The following is a 10,418-nucleotide window of genomic DNA, read 5'->3' on the forward strand; positions in this document are numbered from 1 at the left end:
GCATCCCACCGGAGAGAAAAATGCAACTCACTGCTCGACCAGACTTTCCCACCCTTGTCATCAACTTTTCCTCCTTCACAAGAAGAGCACGTGCAGATGTGCAGGCAGCGCACCCAGGGCAGTTGACCCACAGTGAGCTGTCACCGGGGAGGGTGTCATCACTGAATCCGTTCCATCAAACAGAGGCTGAAGAGCCGCAAAGCTGACACCATGGAACCCGTGTGCTAGACTCACGAAGAAAAGCTGTCAGCATGTCCAGGGCAGCTGGGCTCCCTGAGATGCAGGGAGTGTGGTGGTTTCCTGGGCTTTGCTGCCTTCTGGCCAGATGGCCAGATGAAGGGATCGGACGGAGGGGCACACAGAGGCAACCCCTTCTACAACTCCTGCCCTGCAGAAGTGGGAGCTGAGAAAGACAGCCTCCTACCTTTCAGGGTTTCCTGCAAGGTCTGCACGAAGCTGGCCTAGCGGTGGTTGTCGCTGTGATTCCTGCTCGGGTTCTCGCTCCCTGGGAACGTCAGGGCTGCCAGGTGAAGGTTCACAAGGATCAAGTCATTACTTCCCACCTGGGCAAGAGGAAAGGACACATCAAGGACAGGCGCGATGCTCTTACTTCCCGCTTTATCTGACTCACACACAGCTTCACGCCCAGCGCTGAGCACAGAGGCTGGCGCACCCTGGGAGATGGGCACCGGAAGGGTTTTCCGACCCCCTGCAGGACAGAGACCTATCTTGTTCTATCAGTGCACCCCGGCATCGCACCTGCTCCTCCTGGGCCTGGAAAATTGGACACATCTGGAAATGGCAAATTTTTGCTTTTTGCTTTTTGTCTTCTAAGCAACTAACACGGGGGAAGTGGGGGTCTAGCGACTGGTTGTTACCAAAGACCTGGGGCTCTTAGGCAAAGGGCCAGACGTCCATCCCCTGCCAGGACCCACTGCTGGGACCCTCCTCCTTCCCCACTGCCCACCCCTACATGTTCTTCTCCCACCAGAGACCACTGTGCCCTGATGCGCACTGTCACCCGATTTCAGACATGTCGAGAACGACAGCCGGCCGGACCCTAGCAGCGCAGGCTATGCCTGTGCCGCGTCCCCAGGGGTGGCCGTGGTGCACAGGTGCGGAAGCGCGAAGTGCGGGCGGTCCTCGAGCACCGCAGCGTTGCTCAGCTGCTCAGAGTTCAGCAACCTGCCCTTCCGTCTGTCATGGCAACAAAGAGTAAGCGCTGCCAAGCAGCAGCAGGGTGCAGGAAGTGGAGGCTGCCAGTTCTGCCTTACAGATGTGCCAGCACCACCGCCCAGCCTGGAGGGTGGAGGGCTCTCTCTGCAGCTGTGGCTCTGACCGTGGGGGAACCACCTCAAGGCTGTGGGCAGGAAAACCCAGTGTGGAGAGGTGAGCCGCATCTCTGCTCCTACCACTTGTCTGGCCCGCGACATGCCATGAAGTGCGGCAGGCTGCGCGTCTGTCGAGGCGATCGCTTCACTTGGACGCCTTGGCCAATATTTCGTGACCTGACAGCATTTTTCATTGGCCATTAAAAACAGCCTGCCTCTTAGCGTCACTGGCTGGTTCTGCCTGTTGCCTTGCTTGGCCAAAACCATTACAGCCACTTTACAGATAAAAGGGATCCAGTGTGGAGGCAAGACTGGTATTAACAGTGACACCTGGCTGAATTCCACATCAGCACCATAAGCACAACCCACAGACACCCCAGGGGTGTGCGTGTGTGTGTGTGTGTGCACGCGCACACGGAACACCAGTGCCTCTACAGCTATGGGCCTGAGGGGGACAGTCCTGGGCTGGACCCCAACCAAAGCCATCACAGCCCCAGCACTGGCTGCCCCAGCCCGGCGCTGCCAGAAACTGTGCTGGGGTCTGCAGCAATTCGCAGGCTACGGAACCTCTCTGGAGCGTGTGGTGGGTGGGCGGGGTGGGCAGCAGGTGGCTTGCTAAGTGCTATGGCCAGGGACCGCTGCCTGATCCTGTGACTTCACAGGGATAAGGCCAACTGCTGACTTGCTGATCTGTTTTGACTGCTGGCTTCTTCTTGCTCCTGCTGCCCAGCTTCTGACTGCTTGCTGTTTATTAATATTTCCCAGGGATGTCTGGGGAAATTAGAGAGAGAGCACAGATCTGGCTGCTTGCTGCTCTGGACTCTGGTGAGACAGGGCTTGTCTGGAGGTGTCAGTCATAGGGCTTCCCTGGCTCCACTGCCCAGAAGCTCCTTCTGAGCCCCTTTCAAGCCCAAATGACCCCTTCAGAGTCCCCCCTCTCCCTGGTAAGAGAGAGGGTCCTCAGAGAAGTCCAGTTGCCCTCTAATCCAGTGAGTCCCAAATGCCCAGCCTCGTTAACCCCTGTGCAGGGAAGACTGAAGAAGCATTGAAGCTTGAAACCCAGACATTGTGTGTGTCTGGGGCAGGGTCCAGGAACCCCTGATCTTAAGAATCTCTCCGGGTGATTCTGAGGTGGGTCAGGTTTGGGCAGCAGCCCCCTGACCTTCCCGCCCGCATGTCAACGTGACCAGAGCTACAGATCCTCCAGATCCCTCTCATTCTTGCTCTGGACGTGGTCCCCAGCCAAGGGAGCCCCAGGAGGGTGTGCTGCCCCAGCCCAGAGAGAAGAAAACCAAGGCAAAAGATGAGCTTCTCCAGCTCACAGTTCAGAAAGGGCCTTTTTCCCTTTTTTCAGACGGAGTGGCTCTTCACGGCGACATGAGCGGTACCTTGAACCTCGCAAGGTACGGGCTGGGACCCACGGGCTTCCCGTGCCCGTTGCCAGGCGAGCTCTCCTGCCAGGCGGCGTCTCTCAGCTCCACCCCGGCTGCTGTGTCCCACAGGAATCCCGCAAACCCGGGCCCCTGCAGGAGAAGACGAGGGTTAGTGTGTGTAGGGGGTCTATCTGGTGGCAGGGCTCAGCCCTGAGCAGAGGAAGAGGCAGGTGAGCCCAGGAGGAGACGATGGGGAGCAGCAAGCTCTGCTCTGGGTCCTGAGATTACATGCCCAGGGGCTGCTTCCGAGACAAAAGCACACCCAAAGCCACAGCGTGTTCCTCCTTGTCCCCCCACCCAATTTCCCAGACCGGCAATTTCAGGGAGCTTCACATACTGCCAGGGGTGCCTGGGCTCTTCTCTTTTTGAGGGGATGGGGCGGGAATGGGGACCCAGATTAGGCATGGAGTTATCTTTTTAATCATCACACCCCATGAAGTAGCTGCTCACACTCCCATCTGTCAGATGAAGACAGCTGCTCAGAGAGGTTAAGTAACTTCTTTAAAACCCCATAGCTGGTAAGTGGCAATGCTGAGGATCAAATACGAGAATCCAAAGGGTGGTTTTGCTTACAACAGCTGGGATCTGGCACCTAGCAGAAATTCAATAAACATGTGCTAGATGAACAGAGGTCAGGAGTAACAGTCTCAGTGGTTTGGAACCGGTCAAGGGTCCTCTTCAGGTGGATGGGGCCCCACGTGGGGGTCTGAAGCCCCAGGGCAGTGCGCTGCGAGGGCCAGTGAGTGGGGCAGACAGACAGGGTGGTGTGAGCAGGGTCAAGGTCTCTGGCCATCAGAGGGACCACTCTGAATCTGCCTGCTTCCTGCTGCTGCCACCGGGTGCCTTGTGGAAAGAGGAAAGTCTCCCCCTACCGCCAGTCCGGCTGCTGGGGGCTCTGTGCAGGGGTCGGGTATCAGCAGTGTCACCCGGTGGGGGCAGCGATGCTCGTTGCGAAAGGAGAAGTGACTGCATATCCTGAGTGGCCTCTGGCCGAGTCGCCAGCTTCAGCTTAGTCCCGGCCGCACGTGTGTGGCAGAGGAGGGAAGGGAGGAACAGCGTTCTGCCTGCTGTGCGCCTTTCTATTTTAAAATGATCGACCTGCCCACCCACTCGTGGGGGCACTAGTTTAACAATGAGAAGACCTGGGTCTCAGAACCGCCTGAGCCACTTAGCGGTGGGATCTCTGGGGAGCTGCTGTGTTTTTCTAAACCTGTTTTCTCAGGTGTAGAGTGAAGGAAATATGATTTGCCCTGTTTGGATCAGAGGGTGATACACCCTTCCCCCCAATTTACTGTTTCCCAAGCGGTGGTGCCAGAGTAACCTTAAGTACCACTAAGGTCACCCTCTGCTGTAAAACCCAGGGGCCCTCCGGGTGGGCACCTCCCGGTTCATCACTGCCTTGCACGCCTGCTCGCCTATGTTCCCAGCATGACTGGGCCTTCCTGGCCTTGTATTGCTGCTTCTTCCACTACTGGTTCCTCACATCCTTCTGGGAGCTTTTCCCAAGCCCCCAGCTCAGGTGGGCCCTTATCCAGAAGAGCTGCCCTCAACATGGCGTGGTGGGAGGAGAGGGGGCATTAGAGTCAGAGAGCGCTAGCTGGGTCGGGGCCTGAACCCCACCTCGCATCAGCTGGATGACTTCTGGGCAAATCATTTTGTCTCACTAGACCTCAGTGTTCTCATGTGTGGACCGCCCCTCCACCAGGGGGTGAGGCTGGAGACCAAGGAGGAGGCACCTGGACGTCCCTTCAGACACTGGAGAAACGGCAGCTGCTGCCACACTCTCTCCTGCTGCTCCGCGGTCCAGGTGGCACATTTGTGACTTGCACACTGTTTGTTACATCCAGACAGTGTTTAAAATAATTTTAAAATGATCTGCCCACATTTAAAATTCAGGAAATTTCACATTAAAATCCAGATATTGGCACCTTTTGAGAAACCAGGAGATTTGTCCACTGGCCCACAACTCTCCATGGCAACCTGAGACAGGCACCCGCTCCCTGCCCAGCACCACCGGGCCTGTCTGCCACCCGTGCCTGTTAATCAAGCATTCAATGCACGTTATCTTTCTAAATCCTACAGCCATCCTGTGAGTGAAGAGAGGGCTAGTTGCTCCCGTTTTACAGATGAAGGACTTGAAGCTGCGAGGTTTAAGAGGCTTGAACTTGGGCCTCCCTGCTGTTCTCCAACAGCCCTGACACCCTACCTGGAGTCCGGTTACCCGGCCTGTCCCCACCACAGGCTCTGTCAGGCTCAGGTTCGGATCCCCGGACATGCAATGAATGAAAACAAGCTGGGCTGGGTGGCTGGGTCTGTTTTTGTCACCATATAGATCTGGCTTGTAACACAGTGCCTGGCATGCAGTCGCCTTTCTAACGATTTGTTGAGTATGAATGAATAAAAAGCGTTAAATGCGCTGTTAAGAGCCTTGTGAACCTACCTATGTGTGAAGTGCTATTAAAAAAAAGGAAAGGGGCATTATTGTTATTTTCATGTGGACTGAGAAGGGACAGCTGTGGGCTTGAGTGGTAAAGACCAGATACATTCCAGTTTGACAGTATTTCCAGCCTCCTGTGAATGCACGCTGGCTCCCACCTACAGCAACCATTTACACACTCCAAAAGCCAGAGAAATAGAACATAGGTCACACTTTAAGGTGTAGCTAAAAAGAGAGCTTACTGTCAATAAATGACTGGATACTTTTAATCCAGTAAACATTTATTAGTTAAAAGCCTCAAATCTCAACATCACTCAGCTAAGCACCATTCATGTGTGTTTACCAGCATACTAGGAATACTAGAGAGAAAAAAATATAGCATCTGCATTTATAGAAAAATTATATGATGATACATTTTTTCCACTCATAATTAGCCGGGTTTTTTTTTTTAAATCTACAACTCCACTGATACTGAACATTTCAAGTGAATAAAAACCGATCTTGAATATGATATGCCAGAGTGAAAATCTATATATACAGAGATTTACCCAAACCCAGATGGGTGATCCTACTGAAAGAACATGCAAAATTAAAATCGGCTGAAAATTCCCACAGACCATTTCCACGTGCACAGTTCCTCCCACTGAAAGCCAAGAGTGCACACGCAATTAAGTGGGTCTGAAGTTTTCAGTCAATGAACATGGGCTCGCCACAAACTTGGCAGCGGCTGGAACCGTGGAGAAGGGATTATGAGCACAAAGGACAGAAATACCCTACTTGTGGCCTTGGTTCCAGACAGGATTTCTCCTCTCCTCCCAACACCCAAACTCCCATTTCCGCTGGGCGGCAGTCCCTTCCCGATCCAAACAGGAAACGAGAACCAGGGCATTTTGAAATGAATGGCAAAGAGCTAAAAAGTGGGCAGAAATACAAAATCACACCAAGGATGTTGGCAAAGGAAACATTTAAATGTCTAGGGTTGGGAGGAAAAGAAAATGGGAAGAAAATCCAAGTTCTGCAGATGAGGATACCTTCTGGAGCTGAGTCGAGGGCGTCTCTGAAACAATGAACTTCCAGCATCCTCGGGGCCCCTTCCACTTGCGGATGTTGGGCAGGATTGGCTGGTTGAGCTCCGTACAGAACTGTGAAGACAGAGCACAGGTTGGTGTGTGTTCTCACAGCAGGCAGAGCCAGTAAACCTCGATCCTGACTCATCAGAGTCTCATCAGATTCCATCCCCGTGTTCTCAAAAACCAGGGTCTGCAAAGACCCAGACGACAAAACAGGTACCACAAATTAAACAAACTGTCCACCTATGAAAGACACAATTATCACCTGGGGACACTCAGTTCACAGCAATCGACTCTCTTTGCAGCATTTTACTGCAAATAGTTCAAAACAAGTTGTCAGAATCCATTTAATTCTTGTAACACTAGGGGTTTCAAGGTTCCACGAGGGTCTACATCAGTATCAGATGCAGAGGAAAAAAGATGAATACATGGTGTCTTGTCTTCCCACCGTGGAGCTTAGAGGTGCAAAAACTGCCCCCAGAATTTAGTTGATAATAGTGAAATAACTTGCATGATGAAAAATGGTAACTAGACAATGTGATCATTTCATAATGTATAAAAATATCAAACCACTATGTGGTATATCTGCGACAAATACAATATTGTAAGTCAGTTATGCCTCAACTGAAGAAAAACCAGCTGACCCCTAGCTTCACCATGAGCCATCATACTGTCCACCTTGGTTTTGCTCTGAGAAGAAACGCCTCCTGTCGTGATGGTTCCTACGCCCCACGTGTGTCTACAGGGTGAGATTCTTTCCGCTTGTGCGTGTGCCACCAATATGGAACCAGAAGGCGACTTTATCGTCAAGGAAAACTAAAACTGCACAGGCAAAGTAAAATGAGGAGTTGAAAAACTATGGGCTTGAAAGTGTGTGGACCAGTTCCTCTAATTCACGCCTCACATGCAACCCCGCCGCTTGGGGATGGCTACTTTGAGGGGTCCTCGAATTTTTCAGATACGGGCTCAGTTTTTGAGATGCCCTGACATCTGGTACTGCCCCTTCCCAGTGACACCCTCCTGTCCCTTTGCTTCATGCACCTCGGAGCACCCCACTCCTCTCTGTCTCTGCCCAGCACTCCAAGCGAGTCTCTTGGCTTCCTTCTGGGGCATCACTGCTCTTTCTTTAATGAGCCAGCCTTACCTAATCTTACTCAGCCCCACGGCTTCAGCTTACACCTCTACCCCAAAGGCCCTCAAATCTATACCTGCAGCTCAGATTTCCCTCATGAGTTGTGAATTGCATTTCAACTTCCTTTTTAACATTCCCATCTGGAGGTCTCTATAGAAGTGAAAACCCAGCAGCAGGTCCCAAAGGAACATGCCATTCCTCTGCCCCACCCCATGCCCATCCTGGTTCCTGGCATTTGCATCCTTCCGGCTGCTCTGACTCTTGCCTCTCCTCCTGTGTCCCATCTTGCATCCAGCCCCGCCCATCATCACGTGTGTCTGGAGCACCCTCTTTCTTCTTCCAGTCCCACTGCTGTGGCCTGTTTCAGAGCCCCATCTCCTCTCACCTGGGTCACTTTTAAGAAGTCTCCCTGCCTCTGTTACCTGGTCACCTTCCACCTGTCCGCTGGGTCAGTTGTGACGGCTGCACTGATGCCCCACCCCTCGAAGTGTGGTCCTGGGCCCAGGAGCATCAGCATCACCTGGGAACTTGTTAGAAAAGTTCTGGCCCCATCCTAGACCTACTGGATCAGAAACTCTAGGGTGAGGCCCAGTGATCTGTGTTTTAACAAGCCCTCCAGGTAATCCTGATGCCTGCTAATGTCTGAGAACCACTGTAGCTGCTACCTCCTCCCAAAGCATCTGCCCCAGATTTGGGGCAGCCCCTTCCTGGAAGGCCTCAGCTGCAGAGAGCAGCACTTGTGCCCCTCCTGAGGCGCTCACATCCAGTGGCCGAGAGATGGCAGGATCTAACGGTCTGCTCTTTGCTCTCCTGTTGCTTATGCTGTAAGAGGGAAGATGAGGCATAAGCAAGTACTCAGCCAGTCATTTCTGTGGCAACTGCTATGGAGAAAATGAGACCGGGCAAGGGTGGAGCGTGCTGGGAGGCTGCTCCAGATACACGCTGCTCTAGGAGTTAAGCTGCCTTTACAGTTAGATGTTAAGTGCCTGCCTCTCGCCAACAGTGGTTGCCATAAGGGAAGGGACTGTACCCGAGTCACCTTCATGCAGCCCACCTGGCACAGCGCATGGCGCCCAGTGACGCTCTGAAAGCATCTCCTGGTGAACCAGGAGACTCCAGGGAAGACCACCGTCCTCAAATCCACGTGTGATAAATGAGAGGAGGGACTGCTCCTTGAAGCTAATTATCTAACATTGCCTCAATTTTAACCTGACTTTGAGTTTGCCTGGGAAGTGTTCTCTCTGGGATTTGCTCATCGGTGACTGTTGTCCACTCCCCTTTCAACACTGCCCAGAGGCCGTGGACAGTGTTATTCCCGAGGGACGCTTCACCCCAGATGAACCCCCATGACCAGATGGTCCTGGCTGGTAACTATCCCTGGGAGAGAAATGAACCACTTTGGAAAATGCAAGAGGAATTTATCAACTCTGACTTTAGGGATCCAGCGAGGAAATGTACTTACAAATGGTCCAATTTCCTGCTGGGGAATCATTTGCTCAGTAGAGTAATCATTAGAGCTGAATCCAAGAATCGTTAAAAGTGAGAGCAGCTCTCCACTGCCCATCTGGTGCCTCGCTGCTCTCCACGCAGGGGGTCCCAAGCCTGGCTGCTCGCCCGAGTCTCCTAGGATGTACCCCAGGAAGCTCTATTTTTAAACATCCCCCCCCAGGTGATCAGCCAACCAGCCACATTACAGAGCCTCAGCCTCTCGGGGCCCGCTGTGCTAGGAAGAGCCATCTGCAGGCAGCCGGAAATCTCATCTCTCCTAACCCTCGCAGGACCTTCAGACATCTGGAGACAGATGAACCTCTCGTTCACGCCGCAAACCCCAGTGCAGCGTAAACATGCCCACTCCTGGCAAAGCCACTGTGATCGGCAGGGTGAGAACCGGGAAGAGGGGGCACAGGCTGGCATGTTTCCCACGTGCACCACTCCTACAGACAGGCTTTGGGGACTCACGTGGTGCTAGTCCAAGTGTGCTCATCGGTATCCCCTGGGATCTGAACATGCTATTGAATTAGAATCCCCAGCGAGGAGCCTGGAAATCTGTGCTTTAACAGCCCCTCCAGGCGACTCTGACTCGAGATGCAAGTTGGTGTTACTGATGAAGGAAAGACGTTCTCCATTTTCTTTGCTTTATACCTGAAAGACGCTCTGCACAGGGAAACTCTGGGAGATAAGGAACCATAACTCCTGAACCCTGAGGTATGTAAGGTATTTTGTAAGGTCCTTGATGACCTCTCTGGGCCCACAGAGTAGATCGTCCCTTTCCCTGCCCTCTTCTTCAGTATTTCTCATGTTATTGGGGACAATTAACAATATAAGGGACCAGGGAGAAGACTGCTGATGGCCGAAAGCCCCCTATGCCTAAACTTTCATGATCAGCGTCAGGTAAGGGGCAGGTATTCTCTTCTATTTCTAGGGCTGAAAAAAGACTTGCCAGCTTGTTGACATAGCTGTCTGTTTGCACCTACAGTTCGCAGCAAACCTAAGGATGGGAGCATCTTTTGGGTCCTTGCTACTCAGAGTGTGGGCTGTGGACCAGTATGTTAGAAGTGCAAGCTCTCAGGCCCAGCTCAGACCTCCTGCACTGGGATCTGTATTTTCCCAAGCTCCCGGAGGTGGGGAGGGTTCATGAGCTCAGCCAGCTCTGAGAAGCCTGCTCCAGAGCCTTCCCGTTTTACACACCGCCCCTGGCCCCCCACAGCGCTCACTCTACCAGTTCTTCACGAGTACAGCCTGGAAAGGTTATGCCCCAAAATGAGTTCACATTCAAGATTACATGGCTGATAAAAGAGTTAAGAGGTAGGGTCTGAACTGAGGTCTGTCTCCTGATGCTCCACCTCCAGGCCCGGACAGGACAGGTGGGGCAGGTCGGGCAGGTGGGGCAGGTGGGGCAGGGGCAGGCTGCAGGGGGTGGGGCCAGCCCACCTTTAGCGAATCCTTAGATCCTTTCTCCCCAAAATTTCAAAGGAAAACAAAAGCTTCCTGCGAGAGCCCTCCACATCTGAATTC

At 52.9% G+C, this 10,418-nt stretch overlaps 1 protein-coding gene across 1 annotated transcript; it reads right to left on the bottom strand.

Annotated features, from left to right (window-relative positions):
• Positions 1 to 423: 423 nt before the first annotated feature.
• Positions 424 to 8,967, bottom strand: LOC140694943 (endonuclease/exonuclease/phosphatase family domain-containing protein 1-like). The gene is made up of 4 exons (XM_072957937.1): positions 8,866 to 8,967; positions 6,233 to 6,343; positions 2,720 to 2,854; positions 424 to 563 (listed from the first exon to the last, which is right to left on the bottom strand). Exons 1-4 carry the CDS (start codon positions 8,965 to 8,967, stop codon positions 462 to 464), a joined length of 450 nt encoding a protein of 149 aa, XP_072814038.1. The 3' UTR covers positions 424 to 461.
• Positions 8,968 to 10,418: the final 1,451 nt, after the last annotated feature.

This window comes from Vicugna pacos, unplaced genomic scaffold, assembly GCF_048564905.1.
Source record: "Vicugna pacos unplaced genomic scaffold, VicPac4 scaffold_113, whole genome shotgun sequence".
Lineage (NCBI taxonomy): Eukaryota > Metazoa > Chordata > Mammalia > Artiodactyla > Camelidae > Vicugna > Vicugna pacos.

Coding starts and splice junctions, on each gene's coding strand:
- LOC140694943 (XM_072957937.1), bottom strand. CDS start 8,967: ATGGGCAGTGGAGAGCTGCTCTCACTTTTAACGATTCTTGGATTCAGC. Junction 2,855..6,232: donor CCTCGACTCAGCTCCAGAAG/GTATCCTCATCT, acceptor CTTCTCCTGCAG/GGGCCCGGGTTTGCGGGATT. Junction 564..2,719: donor CGTACCTTGCGAGGTTCAAG/GTACCGCTCATG, acceptor CCTCTTGCCCAG/GTGGGAAGTAATGACTTGAT.